The sequence below is a fragment of the Simochromis diagramma genome, unplaced genomic scaffold (assembly GCF_900408965.1).
Source record: "Simochromis diagramma unplaced genomic scaffold, fSimDia1.1 OVJJ01000816.1, whole genome shotgun sequence".
NCBI classification, from domain to species: domain Eukaryota; kingdom Metazoa; phylum Chordata; class Actinopteri; order Cichliformes; family Cichlidae; genus Simochromis; species Simochromis diagramma.
This window is the reverse complement of record NW_024386908.1, coordinates 9,521,737-9,542,453: the sequence shown is the minus strand read 5'-3', so window position 1 is coordinate 9,542,453 and position 20,717 is coordinate 9,521,737. Positions and strand designations below refer to the sequence as shown.

Sequence of the window (20,717 nt, the reverse complement as noted above, 5' to 3'; positions counted from 1 at the left end):
GATTATGCTTCCTGCCTACGGTGTTTGGTAAATGTGATGATTATGGTTTCTTGAGTGAACCAGCTTCCTCACAGCTGTAGGTGTGTAGCGTGTGCATGCTCACTGATACGTACACTACACACACATGTTATGTTGTTTTTACTTGCAGGTTGTCACTCAAGTCTTGGCATCCCCAGATAATTTGACAAGCATATCATAAATGAAGTTGTCCATCTCATTTGGATTCTAATTCTCCTTCTGCCTAAAAACACCCTCACTCACTCTCTGCCAACGAAGACAAATGCATGAACACAGCAAGGATATGCAGACGGGACTGAAATTAATGCTGTTCACCGTACCATCCAGAAGACAGTGGGCATATTCACCTCATGAACGCCTGTTTAGGCTCTGCTTGGTGATGCAGAGAGAAATTATTGCCGTCTGGGCTGGAAGCTGATTAACTGCAGCCAGAGCTCACCGAATATGGTGCAGCCACTAAACAATGGAGTAACTGCTGATCCCGGCAGTAGATACAGCATAAGAGATGGCGCGTACAGCAGAGACAGGGAGAGGCGGTCAAGGACAATGCAGATACTTAAAGCTGTGTCACCACCTGAGGAAAGCTGATGACTTTAAGGCACGCAGGCGAGTCGTGAGAGCAGCTCTTTGATCACTCAGTTTATGCGTCACCAGAGCCTTGTGTGTGCTCTCCATGCAGATAATTATTAATCTCATATGAGAATTTGATTCAAAAGTGAATTTAGGATTAACTTCACAAGGAAATAGTCACAGAAAGTTCTACAGCGACCTGTGCATGACCAGCAACTGTAGACACCGAATATAAGACACTTTATTTTGACACTTCCTTCTCTTCACCCTTGGTGACAGGGCAGATGGAAACCCCGGCGACAATGTCATTGCATTCAGCCAGCAGTGAGGAAAGAGCACATGTTTACAACACATCCACACCCAGTTTGAATCCCTATTTGTCATACACACGATTGTGATTGGCACTGATCAGACTGTCCTTATCTCATTCTTCCTCCACCGTTGCGCTTATTAGCTCTCCAACAACCCAGCATGCATTTCAGATGTGATAAGGCAGTTTGAGCAAGCTCTGCCACCCTGTAGTGTGGGCTGACTGGTGCATCCCTGGATAGCAACTGAAAATAGCCCAGATATATAGGCAGGGGGCTGTGAAGATGGAGGAAGTAGCACTCCACCCCCCAGTCCCTCTTTAATTTGTTCTGTCTCTTTTCTTTTTCTTTCCTTGTTTGTTCATTTTCAGTATTCTCCTCCCTCACTACCTGACTCCGTCGTCTCACTCTTCGCTGCTCTCTCTCTCTCATGTTTGTCTTCAGTTCTGAAGCTTGAAGCTTGTGTCCCTTGTGTAACATCGTCACTATCTTTATCACTCACTTGCTCTCCTATACTCACTCCCTCAATCTATATTCCCAGCTCTTCCTCCCCTTCTCCCCCCTCCCCTCCCCTGTTTTCTTGATTGCTAAATCAATGCTTAAAGTGCGTGAGCAGGGTGTCTCTGGCACAGCATCTGAGCACGGATACCCACTGCCTCCTCTTCCAAGAAATCTCTGTGTGTGTGTGTATGTGTGTGTGCCTTTTTCCCTCTCTCTCTCTCTCTCTCTCTTTCCACACACGAACACACATCCTTCCATCTGTCCCATCTCAACCTGTGCTGAAGCACAACCACCAGGCAAGCTAACTAACGAGAGCCTTCCACAACCATCTGTCGCATTCCTTGCTGCATTCTCCTCCTTCAACTCCTCTCTTTGCTTCATTCCTCCATCTCTCCAAGCCTCCCCACACCAGCATCCCTCATCATGCAGAGTTAAACTGCCTTTCTTGCAGCCTTAAGTTTTGTTTGGCGACAGTCGACGCGTCAAAATAGCAGTTTTGATTTTTGGTCAAAAGATGAAAACCCAATATGTTCATGTGTTAATCACAATATTGCTTTGGCTTCATGCACAGACATCCTGTCATCACACAGGTCTGAAGGGCCCCTTGTATAAGGATAAGCGCTCTCTCTGTTTGGGTGTGAGCAATAAATGCAATAAATGTCGGCGCACATGCATCAACAAGTCCGTGTCAGTAGCAAGCCATCACTGCAAGACAGTTTGACACTTATGATGACCAATCTTCCTCACCCACCCAGAGCCATAGTGACAAATAGAAATGGTTTCTCATTTCAAGCTGCGCTGCTTTAGCATGTGGCTAAAATCAAAGAAAATGCAGTTACTACTTCCCCTTAATGCAAGAGAGACACCTCAAGCTGAATTTGATAGACAGGCAGACAAGGTGTCATAAAATTATAGTTTGTTGATTGTCACGATATATTTTGGACTTTTAACAACTCATTATTAAATTGATTTCATTTAAAACTGTGAAATACTTTCTGGTTCCAGCTTTTAAAATGTGAGAAATTGTTTGTTAGACAGAGTAAGGACTTGTTAATATTGTTGTAACTCTATTATTCTGGAGGAGCTGCGTTGTATTCTAAAGTGTGAACAAACAGTTTATCAGTAAATGGAAAAAAGTGATTTGATTTGATTAAAGGTGACACGAAAGGTTCTTTATCACTTAATTGGCTGGATATTGATTAATGAGTCACACTAACTGTGTCATATGGACATTAAAATGCATGTAACTTGCAGGTGTGGCCAACGAAAAGGTTAAATACTCGATGAGGCGTGGAGTCCCATCTATCCTACCTCGGTAATCAATGGGAACGAAATATTGCCAGGTCCCCACAGCTCTAGCTCATTCTCAGTGCTCACTGTCCCACTGTCTGTCTGCCAAGCAGACAAGCCCGACCATGCCAACACGCCACGGCACATTTCATTGCATTAACCCAAACATAGGTTGTGCTGTGTTTTGAATCTGAGCCGAGTAAAGGTTTGGAGAACATTGTTCGAAAGTTATAAAACCGAACGCTAATGTTAGATGTTCAGACATCTCCGTCACAGTGCCATTTTTATCCTCGTTCCCCACAGAGTGCGCTATGAGTGAGAATGAGCATAAGCATAAGCGAAACAGTGCGGCTGTGCCAAGACTTCTTAGCAGTGCAGGGTTACCTCCCACTGCCAGACGCATGCACAGACACATACAATAAACACTAGTCAGCGCACATGATAATTTCTGAATACATGCGCAGTGGGATTAATTTGTGCTTTTTGCACACTAGCCTTAAAACAGCCTTGCAATTGTCCAGGCACACACAAACACACAAACACAGCTTTCACTGGAGATTGGAGTAAGAAAAAGGAAGTTGAGGAATTTTTTTTTTTTTTTTTTTAAAAAAGAGGCAAAGGCCGGACTCAGCCAAGCTATTTATTTTAGTTCTTTTCTTCATTTGCCTTGTTCAGTACTGCCTCACTCCTTCCTTGCCAGTGCACCTCCTCCTTTCTCCATGCTCCTTTCATCCCTTTGATAGATAGGCTACATTTGTGGAAATGGAGAGGATTTGGAAGCGTGTATGATTACAGGATCCAGAATATGGCAGCCAGCGGGAGGAAGAGAGAGAGCAAGGACACATGAAAGAAAAGATGAAACGTGACCTTGTTGACCCTTGGATCTGTGGACGGAGGAAGGGCGGCAAAATAAAAGTGCGGGCACAGTGAGAGGCAGGAAGTTAATCCCCCCCAGGTGCTGTGCCAGTGTTGAGAGGGGGATACCAGACCAGCCCACTGGCACAGCAGACATCAAGCCCCCCCCCCCACAGCTCAGTTTGAAGTCCCTTTAAGAGGCTGTCTGAATGGTGAGGGGTGGGAGGGCTGCAGGTGGCAGTCGAAACACTAGGGACAAAATCTACACGCACACAAGCGGGCACAATGGACACTAATCCTGAAATATTGATGCCTATGGTAGTTGCTCATTGAGGATGGAGGCAGGGGTGTGTGGGTGTGTATCTGAGGTGTTCTGACAGATTGCCCACACACCCCTGCTGCTGGCCAAGAAGGTTGCTGTCAAAAGACATTCGATCGTTGCCTATCCTCCTTTTCTCTTTGCCACCACTGTTGTTATTATGTATGCATATTAGCCATTCACATGGGATCACTCACTCTGCTAGCCCAGGTCAGCACATACACACAAAAAGAGATGCACACCATTTTGCCACACCAGTGGAGCATGGATGCCAGGCAGAGAAAGGGAGGGAGATGTATTCATTCACTTTCTATTGTGCACGGATCGAGTGTTAGTCCAGTGAATAGGCAAGGGAGCGCTTGATAATGAGGCCAGTGTTATTACAGAGCCGCTCCAGCCCCTAACGACATCAATCCACTGGGATCAAATAAAGGCTTTTAATTGCTTTGCCTCATATTAAAATCCCTGCCGCTGTAGACAAGCTGCCCTTGGCGTGCCTGAGCATAAAGGCAAGCCGAAAGATTGTCTGAAAGGCCATCATATAGCACGTGCAAAGGCTTTCCCAATACATGGCTTTGCAATTATGTTTGCATAGCCCAGGCGTATTCAATGGCAGCGGCCATCATTTTTAACTTAATATTTGACAATGGTGTTGAATATTAATGATGTAATAAGAGCACAGGGATCATATGTTCATGATGTGCTTTGTCGCTGTCTGTTTCCAGGACCGAGTCTGTTGCGGAGAAAATGCTAACCAACTGGTTTACATTCCTCCTCTACAAGTTTCTGAAGGTAACTCTTTAGTTTTCTGTGATTATGCATCCTGCTCTCCATCCATTCATCCATCCATTGGCTTAACCATTCATTCAGTTGAGGTTTGCAGGGGGGCTTGGAGCCCATCCCAGCTGACACGGGGTAAGAGACACACTGGACAGGTCACAAGTCCTACACAGGGCTAGCACAAAGACACAAACAACCATTCACACTCATATCCACACCTGCAGCCACTTTAGAATCACCAGTTAGCCTAGCGTGCCAAAAAGGCAAGGCACTTCAGCAATATGCCACAAAAAGCTGAGCTGAGAAGAAAGGGGAAAGGAAGACAGATAGGACAAAGCATAAAAACTGTGGTGCTGAGGCATGGTGCTCAGTGCATCAGGTCCCCCAGCAGCCAGAGCCTTGTGCAGCATAACAAAAGGGTAGTTCGGGGTCACCTAACTAAATATAAGCTTTAAAGAAGAAGAGCTATAGTCTAATCTTAAAAATAAAACGGTTTTCTGCCTACTGGATCTAAAATGGAAACTGGTTCCACAAGAGAGGAGCCGATAGCTGAAGGCTTTGCCTATCATTGCACTTCTCCAAAACTCTGGGAACCACAAGTAAGCCTGCACTCTGACATAAAGTGCTGTATTGGGATAATATGATACTATAAATTATGATGGTAATGATGGTACATTTAATTTGAGGTTGGTTTTTTCATGAAGCCTGTGAGGAGAAGAAGTTCTGATAGTGTCTGATAGAATTATAATAGGACAGTTGGCCAGTGTTCCTAATTTTAACAATATTTAACAGCTTGTTACTGGTTGTTCTGGTTTCCAGCGTATGGATATATGAATATAGCGCAAGCATAATCATGTCTGATGTCCTGTAACTCTGCATGTACTTTTTTGAGTCTGTTAAATCAGATGTTTACCTTTAATACAGCTGGGTACAGGAATAGCACAAATAGCCTATGAGTGTGCATAAAATACAGCGTACACACGGCATATTTTGTGTGTCGTCTGGGCTTCCATTTGGAAAATGTTTTCATAATATTCAAAAGACAGCCTCTCTGCCACAGCCACCGAAGATTCATCTAACACTTGGAGGATTTGTTGTCCTTTTTTAGCTAGAAAGCATACTGACATGTTGATGCAGCACTGAGGTGGTGTACTTTTTACTTCACAGGACACCACTGTTCACTAAAAGCAAAACCACAACTCCTCTCCACCTTTGAGTCTAGAAAATGTCACAATCATCCTGTTTCTCTCCTCCATCTCCGTAGTCATCACTTTTCTGCAGCTGGAGGAGATAAATATAAACAATGATAAATGGCCAGTGTCTTCTGTTTGATAAACAGGAGTGTCTTGGGGAGAGAAAATCGCAGGGGAGGGTTTTCACCTTTTTTTTAAAAAACTGTTTATCTGTCAAACCTTCCCCTAACTTCAGCAACGGCTCTATATTGATAGGTGGTACAATTTTCTTTAATTTAGGTGAAACAGGTGCAATATTATCGGGAACATGACGTTTATAAGTCTTACTCAGCAACACTTGGAAGTAAAGCGGTTATAAAAACCCGCCACAAAATTTTATCTTCTGAGACAAAATTACGCTTCGCTGTCAGTGAGCTGAGCGCAGAAAAAAAGGCTTTAAAATGTCTTCATTCTTTTCCAAACGTCCCCCTTTCGTAAAATCTCTTCACAGGAGTGTGCAGGCGAGCCTCTTTTCTCCCTCTTCTGTGCCATCAAGCAGCAGATGGAAAAAGGCCCCATTGACTCCATCACAGGAGAGGCACGCTACTCGCTCAGTGAAGACAAGCTCATCAGACAACAGATTGACTACAAGACGCTGGTAAGGGGTTCACCTGCCCACGGGTCCAAGGGCTCACTGGGGACACTTAATATGCTTTCGGGGACAAGGCGAGAGTAAAAGGTTGGTTATGGGTGGTTGGTCATGAGATTTGCAATGGGACACAAAGTTGTCGTTGTTACGCTTGACATGAAGGGGGCACGGGAGTGGCGACCTCACTTCCTGTTGAGACCCGAGCTGTCAAGCAAAAGAGCAGGGCTTTGGGATGAGGAGGAAGGAAATAGACTATGTTTGTGTATGTGTCTGCACAAGCGCACAGACGATGAAGCTCGCTCCTCATGGAACCTCTGATTTACTGCCCAGATCTGTCTGTTATCCTGGCTCCACTGTGACCGTTGTTGTTTCTGGAGGGGAAACTTAGACATTGTTCGGTTTTCTCTTCTAGTGTCAGACCAGTTTGTACTCAGCATTCTGGGAGTACAGATTTACATACATTGTCTTTTCCAACACCAATAGTTTTCTACCCACCCCAGTTCTTGCAGTAGAAAAATGTCTAGAAACTGCCGATAGTTAACCCTTTTAAAGGGAATTTTTTTTTCATTTTATGTACAACGTGGGCATACGTGTTTGGAATGATGCTTTTATAGAAGATGAGGCGTTTATTCTCTCACCCCTTTAACGTGTATTTGTGCTCATCTTGTAATTCAGGTATTGCCACCAACACCCAAAGGCAGTACTGTAAGAGCTGATGAATATGATAATATTATTATAATTAGCTACTTTAGTGCTCATCAGTTCAGGTACCAAATTACTCTCGTCTCAAGCTCTGAGAAAAGAGCAGTTTCCATAGTGAATATTTTCTTTTCCCGCAGTTCTCTCACGGACCCCTTGGCAGGCACAGAATTATTGCATTTCCATTGAGTACCAATCATCATTATTAACATAAAACACACAAACCTATTTCCTGCAAAGCTGTCAGCAACCTTACATCTCGTACACCTTTTTTTTATTTTTACCTTGTTCTAAATCAACTTGTTTTAGTATATATTCCGAAAGATCCATTTTGCATCTGTAAAATAAAACCTTGTGATACCGTTTAACCCGCAAGTCCTTAATAGACTCACCACAGTGACGGTTTTGTGCGTGTTTCAGGTGGTAAACTGCATACATCCAGAAAATGAGAAGAGTCCAGAGATCCAGGTTAAGGTGCTAAACTGTGACACCATAAGCCAAGTGAAGGAGAAGATACTGGATGCCATCTACAAGAACGTCCCGCATTCACACCGCCTGAAAGCGTCTGATATGGACCTGGGTATGAATCTTTGCCTTGTTTATGTGAACAGTGTGGAAAAAAATAGAATAATGAAATAGAAATCTGAAATAATTCTATGATTGGGAGCTCCTTCACATTCCTGTAGATACTGTTCAGCTTATCAAAACAGTTCTTAAGATTCAGTGTTTCAGATCAGACAGCCTTTATTGTGGACTCAATGGTCCAGAAGAAAATACAAACAAGAATAAAACACAAAAAGACAAAAAAATATGAAATATAGAAATCATTTATTCGTGTGCCTGGAGGAAGCTGGCTGAGCTGAGACAGACATCGATTTTTTATTTTATTTTTTTTTAATCTTCCCCATTCTACCCAGGCCTTCTTAAAAAGTAAAGTCCTCTTAGATATAGAGAAGTTGTTTTGTGTTTTTTTTACCTCGGGAGACTTGACTTCCTGGCTGTGATGGCTCAGATGTCTGAGATTGGTCTCTCTCCTCCCAAAACTTCCCATCGATCGACTCACATGTCAACTAGCGTCTGAGTCAGATGATTGATCAGCTAATCAATTGAGACGCTCAGCGAGCCATTCCTTTCCTTTTTATTTCTTCCCTTCGTTCTCTGTGTGTTTCTTTCCTTCCTTCCTAAAGCAAGTAATTACTTTAATGGGCCACTGTTAGGGGAAAGAGGTGCAATTATGTACCTTCTTGGCAAGACACCCTACTGTAGTGCTCAGGGGTTCTTGTACACCTTTATTGGTGTAGGGTACACATGCACACCCCTTCTACATGTGAGCATAATATTGTTATCTGTTATTGTTGTCCTGCCAAATACCTACAGGCTGTCTTTTCACTGTGGACTGTTGCTTTTATGGTTTAATTTTGCCAGATGGATTTTTTCAAACCCCTGTTGTGTTTTTGGTAATAGCATATTTATAACCAACCTCAGCTCTCAGATGGGCTAGGAATATACCACAGGGAATCTGTCTGAGACAGCTAAGTAAAAAGATTAGTTTAGCCTTTTGACAACACTCCTGGATGAAATTGTTTTATGGCCCCATTTGGGCAGGACGTGTTGTTCTATTATTGTTTTATTACAAGAGGGAATTGGCAATTGGAGTTCTCTGGTCACTCGCTCAGTGCGAGTGTGTGGGTGTGTGTGTGTGGGTGTGTGTGTGGGGGGGGGGGTGGGTGATTGCAAGCATAAGGGAGAGAATGAATAAATGTAAGCAGAAGAGAACTCGTGTATAGAGCAATTTGGTTATTTTTTCAGTGCTGTCTAAACATTTTGCACCCCACTTGTGTGGTGTTCTTTTTTTCTGAGTGAAGTTCAGGCGACAATCTAGTAGTTCACACTATTTTATTATCAAACGGTTAAAGATTTGAGTTGCACAGCTGTGGACTTCTCTATATCAGGCAGTCTGCACACAGAAAAGTGGAAAAATATTTATAATTCAAAGCATATATCAGACACGCATATATCTGTGATTGGCTATCGCCAATCACAGAGGCCGTGGTTTAGCGCTCCCTGATGCGTTCTCCTCGTGGTCCTTCCTCTTGGCATTGGTCTTCGTCCTCAATCTGGGGTCTTGTCCTGTGTGAGAAAATGCCTACCTACTCTACACTTGTTGCCAGACATGTTTTATCTCTACATTAGTGTCAGTTCTAACCGGTACCTCAAAGTTTGTATCTAGTTACGCTATCAGCAGTATAGGAACACTATGTTATACCCCCACACATGGCCAAGGCAGCGTCTCCCTAACTGAAACTGTGTTGTGTAAGCATGTAGCAATTTTACCTTCAATACTAAACACTCCTGCATCTTGGTTAAGCCTTCACACTGTGGGGTTAGTGCTTGTATCCGTCTAATGAGGAGTGTAACAACTCTGTTATGAGTAGGCATTTCAAATAATGTTAAAAAGAAACTTTATTAAAACGTATATCTAACACTTGCTGCACAGATTAAAAGCAGTTTCTCTCTTAATCACGAGTCCATTAGTAGACTTAAAACAGGTTTGACATATCCGTTCACGCCTGTGGGTTGTTTTTTTCCTGGTAACACTGATGATAACTCTTCAGTGGAAACACATCTTCTATTTCACTTTATTTTCTAACTACATGTACAGGTAACACCAGTGGCTTTTGTAACTTCTGACACACAGTTGTTGATAAGGATAATAGGATTTTTGCAGGCCTGTCTTGAGATAAACTTGCCAGAAGCGTTGTTATCCTGGGGTATTGTTTTTAATTCCACTGCCCTCTGCTGTAGTCCTCTGTAGAGTACAAATGAAGATAGGACCTAGGAACAAAGAAGTAAGCCCTGTGTGTGTTGGTGTCTTTGTGCAAATGCTGCCAGCGGCAAACCTGTGTCTTGCCTCTTTGTCAAGTACCACAGTCACCTTCAGCCTTTCACTTTACCTTCAGCTGTTATTCATTCCCCTGAAGACTAAGTGTACACACACACACATCCTGATTAGATACCACTGGATTTGGGAATGCGTGTGATCTCAGTTTGTTGCAGTTTCCACACCAGGTTTATGCTTTTATTTGTTCCTTCCTCTCGTTCTTTTTGTTCCCCGTTCGTCTGTTGAGCCCTGCCTGGAGACAGGCGCTTATTTGCATCTTTATGGGAAGATGAACTATATAGACAAACAACAGGAGAATCTGTATTTCCAGCAGATTTTTCAGTTGCTAACACAATTCTGATCAATCCTCCAAAGACAGGCCTCACCAAGCACCGCAGTGATTGCCGCTTTGTTTCTCTGTTTGTGATCAGAATAGGAGATGACAGTGGCCGACAGAAGAGGGAAGCTCAGCAAGTAGTGCAGGCACAATAACATATTCATAAAGCCCATGATGTCTGCAAAAAGAATAGAGAAATCATCTGCCTGTTTGTTTTCAAGATGGCTTTCCTTTTTCACTCATTATAATGTTGCTGGGGTATCGTGAGATGTTTCTATCAAAGCTTTTGTTTTGCTTTGTAGTGAGGTTGCGCAGATTTACAAGGCTTGTTGTATATGTAATGCAGATGTAATTTGGATGTAAGGTCATGTAAAAGCCTTCCTAGTCATTGAAAAATGCGGACTGGAAGTTGCTTGTTTTGAAAAGCATGGAAATTAGATGGTCAGCAGACTCTGGGTATTGAAGTTGCACAATTTTTTGGCAATTTTGTTGTCTCGCTGAATTGTTTTGTGGTCCGCCTCGGTGGAGATTCTGAACAACATTAAGAGCAGCTTGGCAGCGGGATGAAGATGAAAGTTTGATGAAGGAAGCACAGGAACCAATAGTACCTTCAGAGGCTGAAACGTGAAGGCTAGTTCTGTGGGTAGAAAAAGAAGTGCACAAACCCTATATTCACAGCCACCGAGTACACCAGCAAAACAAATGGAGAAAAGAGCAAAGAGGGCGAGGGTGATTAATTTAACTCGCATTTTGTAGCCGTCTAGCACAGAAGCCTTTTCTGTTTTAGTTCTATCTATTTGCTAACCTTTTACCCCCACCCAAAGACCTTTTTATGTCCTTTTGACTTTATTCAGTCTTATTAGACAATGTTAATTGATTGTTCCGTGGAAAGCAAAGAAAAAAGAGATCAAGATGATGATAAAATAATGTTTGACACTCTTATTAGAAAAAAGTTGTGCTTTTTTTTTCCTCTGGTGTGTGCTTGTTCTTCATCTAAGAATTGCAAACTTAAGCCAGAGTTAGAAACTAACTTTTTAGCCCATAGGGAGACTCTGATTGCTACACAGAGAAACAGCCAGTGTAGAATCCGAATATATCTGACTAACAGAATTAGGCACAAGCTATAAAAAGAAGCCAAGAAAACTAGAGCTATCAGAACTTTTCAACCTTATAACACAAAACTATTTTTTTTTCTTACAAATAATAATATTTGACTAAAAATATGTTTATTATATGAAATAATGGTTGTTTCCTAAATTATATGGTGAGATTTTTAAAGAGTAAATACAATCAGTTGAACGGGCTGTGTGTGGGATGGATTGTGTATGTTTCGTTTGACTGGATCCCTGAATTTGATTAAGGTATCACTATTTTGGGGGAGGCCTGAAAGCATAACGCTCAGACTTTTCTGTTTGGCATAGTCTGTTTTCCCTCTGTGGACTCCTCAAGGACAGTCGGTCTGGCTGTTGTGTAATTTGGGATATAGTGCTCTTATGTGGGGAGACGAGTAGAAGTAGAAAGGGGTATAAAGATAAACTCCAGAGAGCGACAGAATAAACTGAGAACGGGATGACTATACATGCTGCAAGGTGAGGTCTTCTAACTTCTCAGAGATATCAAGTATCTGTGTAATCATTACATCTCTATTTTATGTTTTGCATTTGTGTCTCCTAAAGGATTATTTCTGCACCTGGTCTGATGGATTTCTATAAGAAGATTATTTGAAATATATATTTTTTAAAATTCCATCTCAATTGCAGAGTGGCGTCAGGGTCGAGGACAGCGCATGATCCTGCAGGATGAGGACATCACCACAAAGATCGAAGGTGACTGGAAGAGACTGAACATGCTGTCCCATTATCAGGTACGCTTTTAGCGGTATACAGAAAAATGCAGCTGGATCCTGTATTCAACTCATTATTGTGTTCCACTGATTTAATAGTTACGAACGTTTCCTTTGTATTTGTCGAGGGTGTGGAACGCCCATGTACATGTGAAAATCAAAGTTTTACACCACATTGCACAGAGAATGGTGTCAGCTGAAACTTTGAACCTTATAATTTCAGGCTTGTAGTTAATACAGTACAGAAATTCACATTACAAGGTGTAATTAAAGTTCCACGACTACACCCATTAAAAAAAGAAATGCTGTCATTAAATAAAAAACGGCAGATCTTTGTTTATAGATAGCCTCTTGGGGCAGCAAAGCACTGCTTTTAATGTAGCTGCTGTTTTTAGATCGTCTTCTTACCCACATGCACTTGTGGGTTTGTTCTACGTGCTGCGTGTCCACAGCGTGTAAAAACAGCAGTTCTTAACTTAAATACCATTTTGAGCACAAAGAGCACAAAATTACAAGGAGCATAATGTGATGAGTATGCTGGTTCTGATGCTGTAGCACCTAAAGACGTCAGTCCTTTCTCTCAGACACTTCCTCCTCATGGACAAACCCATGCTGCACATGTGAATGCCAAACAACATCAAGCATGCTCCTGTATCCTATCCTGAGCTATCCTTTTTTTGGGGTCAAAATTAAAATCGGGTAGTTTTATTATTTATTTATTTCATATTTTTATGGGCTGAGTCACAAAGTTTTGAAATTGCACAAACTTTAAAGAAAGTTAGAAAAGTTTTTGTTGCATTTCAGCAGCAAACCTCAAATGTATCACTTCACATTTTTTTTAGAAGAAAATTTGATAGTGAGCACAAGCACCTGGCATTTAGTATTGCATACAATCTGTCTCCCTTTCTTTACTACACATCATCTCACTATCTGTGGCTGCTTTTGCAACTCATCTTCTCCTTTTCCTTAAGCTGACTAGATAATTCAGAGTTCACTTATTGCAGTTATCTATCAAGTACTTGACAGATAAGGACATCCCCTTATACACCACATGTTATCTGCCTGGCTCACAAGGTGAGGCAAGGAACTTGCCAACAGCACAGTGACACTTAGGAGTAATCCCCTGTGTGGAGTGGGCTTCAGGTGTGCTGCCTCCGGGGATCATCTTGTTTTTGACTTTGATTAATGTTGGCGTGGACACACATCATTGGTCAGAGACCGTCAAACGAAGACAAATGCACAAAATACAAAGATGTGTCACTCATTAAATACATCGGTGCATTTACACAGAGACTTTGACACGAATCAGCAGGTGTTTTGTGCCACATGACTCATAACTGGACATCCAGTCACATGGAAGGAGTTTGGATGGGGAAACAGGCCTGTATTGTCAATAAGGTGTTAATAATTCAAGCAGTTGAGCAAGTAGCGACTGTGCCCTCCAAGTGCAGTTTACGTGGTGCCTAAATTAAATGTCAGCAGCAGCGAGTGTCAACAGGCTGTGAGTATGAAGCGTGGGTGGAATGGATTAGGGAGCTGATTCAAATTGGAGATAAGATAATGAAGACAGAAGTTAATTCATTTTTTCAGGCTGGGGAATAAGGGCACCTTATCCTTGACAGACCGAGAGAGGGAGAAAAAAAAACATGGCATCGTCTGTGAAATTGTCAGGAGGCTAAACAGAGCTAGAAAGGGAGGGGACATCACAAACACATTCAAGCTTCAGTCAAGGGCATCTGCAGTCCCATATTTAGCATTTCTAATCTTCTGTTACAGACTTCATTTCTTTGAAATGATCCGATTTGAAATCCGTAGATCGTTGTGAGTGAGATCAAATCCATTGATGCACTCTATTGATTGATGCCATCTTAAAGAACCCAGATGTGCAGCTATATTTAGCCATTTCCTTCAGACATTTTCCATCAGTATTGTTTGTCCAATCTGAAGCTAATATGGCCAACCAGACACACTGAATAGAATCATGTGCTGTTCTTTATTACACTAATCAGCTTTGATCTGCCACTAGCCAAACTCCCCCCGCACTTGGTTGTACTGTCACAGTTTGCATCACAAACTAAGTGGAAACTTCTCATTCGGGAAAACGTCACATGGTAGCTACAAGCAAAAGAAAAGAAGAAATGGCATTTTCCATATCTGATCTTTCAGGCCCATAATGAGACATTTCTCTCCGCCTCCTCTCTTTCAGGAAAGTGTGCTCTGTTTTCTGCCTTTATTCTCCAAATGTTATTTCCCCAAATGCCACTCCTTCTTTTTCACATTCTATTATGTTCCACTGCGCTCTGCTTATTTCATATGGGTTCGACATATAAGAGCAGTGATCAGGGAGGAGATCTGCCCTGTGGGCCTTATACAGACAATGATATAAACATATTATGCATAAGGAGCAGATTGAGTGAAAGGGTGAAATAACAACGCAATCTTAATAACGCCCCGGACCTCACACACACACACATGGACTGAAGTCCCCACCCCCCCGGTTGCATCCACCCACACGATGATAAAGATCACTTCAATTAACCCGGGCTTAGCCTGCAGCCTGGGTAGTCATTTTATGTAGAATAGAGGCATTATGTGCGTGTGTGTGTGTACTGGTGGGAGAGGCTGCATCCCAGTTTCATTAATTGAATCCTATTTGGCAGACTGGGGAAGGAGGAGCATGCAATTGACTGATTCATTCATTCATTTCCACACACTTCACATCTTCATACACATGCTCTCAAACACACACACAAACACGCCACCCTAGAGGGAAGGTATTATTGAATAGAGACTTTGTGACATCCTCTCTCACACAGGCCTGCACAATGCTCTGCTAAACTCTCCCTCCCACTGTCAGTCATCATATGTATGTGTGGGCAAAGCAAAACACATAAGGGTAATAAGATATTCTCTGTTTATTCACCCGAAACAAGAATAGATGGAAGGAAATACAGAAAGTGACACCTACGCAGTGATATGGGTTTTTTTTCCTATTCTTAGTGGCTGTGTCAGAAATGTGTACAAATGGGGAAAGAAATACCACAGAAAATTGCTATTGTTTTGAAGAGAGATTTACATTATATTTGTGTTTCAGGTACCTGATAATGCAGTAATGGCCTTGGTTCCCAAGCAAGTTACAGCCTACAACTCTGTAAATAACTCCACCGTGTCCCGAACTTCTGCAAGTAAATATGGTAAGCCGGCCTCTTTCTGTACCATAAGTTTCAGTTATCAGAGAGCCACTTTCTTAGCTGGACCGAGTTTGCTTTAGAAACTATATGTATTTTGTTTTTTTTAATGTATTTATAACTCAGTAAAAGAAATATATTAGGAATTGATGCTTGGTAATGAAAATGAAAATTATTAGCAAAACTATACGTATAAATTTATTTGAAATAAAACAATCCACTCAAGGAATAAAAATATTGCATTTGTCCATTTTGTTTAATAATCCGGTGTTGTTAGAGTAACTCACTGACCCTGCAGCAGTGGATGGTATCACTTGAGGACCCTGCATGTCAGCAGTGGCGGACCAGAAATACAAGATTTCTAAAATATAAAGAGACAAAAACGCACTTTTTCCTCAGTTGTTCCGGCCTCTTGAGAATCCAAAGTGGCTCCTCTTATCCTTCCATGTGCCTGTGTTTTTTCCTGTGTGCCTTCTACACGTCTCCTTGAACCTGAAAAACCATCAAGTTTGTTGATGATCAAAGGGCTAAGCCTCACTGGTCACAAACACTTCAGACACTTCAAATGTGGTCCCACGTTATTAGCATTGTCTCATCTCCATATGGTCTCACCTCATCTCTCCAGCTCTAAATTAGACCAGATAGGGCAAGGTGAGTGGTGCAACAGAAGAGGGAGAGAAGGAGGATGCCAGAAATACCCCCCCTCCATACACACCCCACTATATATATATATTTATTTATATGTATTTATTTTTAAAGGGACTGACTTCAAATGCAAGTGTGATGCACTTCACAACTAGTGTGGTACTTGAGAGTGACTTTGAACTCTCCCTGAGTACAATAGCCAAATAGTGAAGAAATAGACAAGGGTGAATTTAATAGAGCTGAGGAAGAGGAGTGGGGCTGGTGAGAAAGTTGTGGAAAAAAGTTCAAAGATTCAGACAAACATTCTCTATAACATGTTGAGTTGGAGAATGAAAGGAGAAACCTTTGTGTTTGATCTTTGATGTAATGTTCCCATCAAAAAACCACAAGAAGGAAAAGAAGGGAAACACGGGAAATATAACAGCGCGCGCGGAGCTGGATCAGAATAGAATAAAAAAAGAAAAAAAAAAGAAACTCTCTCTCCTGTGTATCACTCACTACGCATCACCCTCAGCTCTCCAACTTCTTGAATAAATAATTACCACAAAATGAGCACACTGTTCTGCCATACCACAAGGGCAAAGCTAACAATTCAAAGCAGCACATTTTGTGTCGCGCTTGTCCTGCATAGTGTATGTGGTTTGTTAACCTTGTAACAAAGCTACAGTCAAATAACGCTCAGTGAAGTGCCCTATAGGAGACGCAGGCGTTTGAATTTTTTTAGTTGATCATACTGCGATCAAATATGAGTAGTCAATACACAGACACATAAAAAACACACACACTTTGTATCTGTTGTCTCCAGCTGTCCCTTATTTTCCCGCAGACTCTCTTCTCCATACACTCCTCCTGCTTCTCTCTCTGGACAGATTGATTTCTGTCACGGTGAAAATCACTCTTTTTTTTTTTTTTTTTTTTTTTTTTTTTTTGCACTCCTCTCCAAACCGCACCCACTGATCAATTTTTTTTTTTCACACTGTGTAAACATTCATTGAGCCATGTGTTTGGAAATGTCATCGCCGCTCCGGCCATTGGGTGGGCCATACATATTTCATCTCGTCTGACACCTGTTCGATTTTGTGTCAGGCGGCAATGTTATGTCTTGTCACTTGGAGAAGAAGCCATGAAAAATTAACCATGCAGACTTTCTGAAAGTTTCATATCCAATCTCACACACCTGTAAATTGGAAACCTCAGACCAAGAAACTACATTCTGTTGCTGACATGCAGGTTATAGTTTTCTTTGCCTTTTTGGTTGCATTTTCTTTTTTGTATTGTGTTTGTGCTGCCTGTGACTGATTCTTTCTTTTTTTCCTTTTCACTAGTTTGATTTAGCTTTAATCTGTCTTCTGTGACTATCTGAACAACAAAACAAAACGTTTTTAATGATTTTTACTCATCTTTATAAAATGAAGGCACAATTTTTATAAAAGAAAATTAACACTTATCTGACTCTGTGTTTTGCATAAATTAGCAGCATTTCATAAACTGAAGCGTGTTGTTTCTCACAGAAAACATGATCAAGTACACTGGAAGCCCCGACAGCCTTCGTACCCGTACTCCTATGATCACCCCCGACCTGGAGAGTGGGGTGAAGGTTTGGCACTTGGTTAAGAACCACGAGCACGGAGACCAGAAAGAGGGCGACCGCGGGAGCAAGATGGTCTCTGAGATCTACCTGACAAGACTTCTGGCCACCAAGGTTAGCAATCTATGTTTAGGAGAGACACTAATCTGTGAGGACCTACTGTGCTAACCTCTAGGTCCATATTTTTGTTCTTAGTCTCTACTAGAGTAGCTTTGCATGATTCACTGGCCAAATAATCATTATTTATATTATATTGGGCTTTGGTGCAGCCCATCCTTTTATCCACTGTTTTTAAAAAAAAAAGATGTTTTAACTTCCTTTTAAGCTATCTTTATTCTGATTAGCTGCCCCTCACAAACAGAAAGACTGAACAGCTGGTGGGTGGGGTACAGTGCTCACAGACAGAGCTGCGTTTCTGTAATGACCACATTAGGGATATCCTCTCTCATTAACTCAAATAAACTTTCCCTATGTTTAATTTGAAGAGAAAAATCAGGAAAGCATAATAGGTCTCCTTTATCTAGCAACTTGGTCAATTTACCCAATGCTACGCGCACAATTTATATGATCAAACCAGACAAAATAAAGTTATCCAACTCAGCAGTAGCATCTTTAAGCGAAGCAGTTCAGCAGGTGAAAGGCTAAAAGGTCACTCCATCTTTTACCCCGTGTTATAATAACGAATGAAATCCCTCGCTGTATTTAAATATTCATGTTTACTTTGGATGAGTCATCTCAGTGGAAAAGATTATTCAAATGTATTCCTCTATCCCCTCAGGTGAGAACGAGAAAATGGATATTTCTGTTTGTTTTTCTTTTTTCATTACTGTTGCATTGATGCAGCAGCATATCAAAAAGGGTAAAGAAGAAAAGACCGATGAAACCAGTGAAGGTTTTTCTGTTATAAAAAAAAATTATCAGGCAAATATAGAAATGACTATAAAATTGGTCTCTTTGAATGCGCCTTGCGACAATGGCCCCTAAGAAGGAAAAAAAAAATACAGTTAATTTGGTTTGGAGGAAAATGTGACTTTGATCCAACAGCTGAATGCAAATGAACAATCCACTCTTAAAGCACCTTGTCCCTCTCCCCCCCCCACACCAATACACCCTTTCTATCAGACTCACACAGCCATATGGGGAGGGTAAAAGAAAGTGGGAGGCTGTGAGTTGAAAATGTTTAGGATGTGTTTTTTTTAAATTCACCAGCACTTCCGCTTTTCATCTCCTGAATGTCTTTGTTTAGCTGTTAACACAGAGAACATAAACCCAGTGCAATATATGCAATATAAATGAAAAGTGTCAGGAGTCTAAAGTGGAGTGTCTCAAACACACCGGTAGCACATCCGTTAAACAGACACAGAGGGAAGAAGCAGGATGATCATCCTTTATGGAACATGTTGGCTAATGAGCAGGAACATGGAACTAATTTGGGTGTGCCAATTCCAACTTGTCTTTGAAATAGTACATCTAGATAATAGGCAAACAAATCCTCTTTTTTTGCCGCTGCTGTTTTTGTTTTTATGAAAGCGTGTTTGCTTTCCGGTGAACAACAGCCTCTACAACCACAAAAGCATTTACAGCAATAAGGAACCCTTTCCAGTTATATTTATTTATCTCGATCTAAGCTCAAAATCTAAACACAAATGATTTAAACTAATGATACGCTGCTCGTTCTGTTGTTCATATTGATACCGAACACATCATTAAGATATTTGCAATGTAGGGTGGAAAAAGTTTATGCTTAACATTAAAACAGTACACGTTATCATCCCATCTACCAATCCCACTATAGATCTGCAAAACAGAATCTCATTTTTTATTATCAGGAATTGTTGATTTGCATTTAGCTGGGCAGATTAAACAAGTTATCTCAGGGAGTTAAGATACTTATCTGTCCACAGTTAGACAAATTGCCTATAATTTGAGGCAATTTAGCCTGCAAGTGGGCACCCAGCTAAGATGAATTCACAGTGGAGTAATAGACGAGAAACCCAGAGTAACAGCTATAAGCTTAAAGGATTTATTGTAGCTGTTAAACAGAGGTTTAACGTACACATACCACGGTCGCTCTGCTGAAAAGATTACCAAAGAGTACCTTAATGCTCTACCGTGCTACACTGGAAGGTGTTTAGGAGCTATGGCTGAGTTGTGCAGGACCAATGTAGAGCACTACAAACACTGCAGAAAACAAAATTACATATCAGCTTGACATCATCCCAGTACTGAAGCATAGTAATCATCATAATTTTGGTGGGGTTTTTGGTGTTTCTTCGCTTCCTCTGCACCTGGACAGCTTGCCATGATCTGGAGGAATACTTATTCCCAAGTTTAGCATGGCAACTCATAGGCCCATCCAAAGGTCTTATAGTAGAATCTCGCACATTTACATAATACCATACAACTTGAAACACTGATGTCTGCCTTTTTGAGTAGATATATCACCGTGACTGTCTAATAGATTTATTCAGTCATTGTTATTGTACTGTCTTTATCTTGCAATATAAAGCACCTTGGGGGAACTATTTCGCCCTATATAAATAAATATTGAATTGACAAAGACAAAGGTTAGTATGTGATTATTTACCATATTTCGTTTGTCTCTACCTTGACTTGGAATACTACACTTAATGTACATTCTGTACATTCACTAGCATACAATGCTACTACTACACATTCACCTAATGTATATAATATATAATGTTCTTCCTCTCTCTCCCCCCCTTTTTGCACAAGTCGAGGAGCGTGTCAGGTTACATTTCACTGCGTGTTATACTTGTATAACTATGCATGTGACGAATAAAGAATCTTGAACTAGTGATACCACATACTTCTTATAGTCAGTACACAGTACACACTGCAGTCAGTTGTTTTTTGAGGTCATTTAATACTAAATACTAAAAAAAATAATATTTTGCTTATACTTATACATTGATTAGTGGGTAATTACCTTCCATCCATCCATCCATCTTCTTCCACTTATCCGGGGCCGTGTCGCAGGGGCAGCAGCCTAACAGAGAAGCCCAGACCTCCCTCTCCCCAGCCACCTCCTCCAGCTTGTCTGGGGGAACACC

The 20,717-nt window shown here is 41.4% G+C and overlaps 1 protein-coding gene across 1 annotated transcript in view; it reads left to right on the top strand.

Annotated features, from left to right (window-relative positions):
* plxna4 (plexin A4) overlaps window positions 1-20,717 on the top strand; it is a 241,034-nt gene that overhangs the window by 208,203 nt on the left and 12,114 nt on the right. Inside the window, 6 exon segments of the mRNA XM_040035324.1 lie at window positions 4,587-4,653; window positions 6,325-6,471; window positions 7,582-7,741; window positions 12,140-12,243; window positions 15,317-15,416; window positions 17,567-17,757. Of these exon segments, the coding sequence (XP_039891258.1) occupies window positions 4,587-4,653; window positions 6,325-6,471; window positions 7,582-7,741; window positions 12,140-12,243; window positions 15,317-15,416; window positions 17,567-17,757 (769 nt within the window).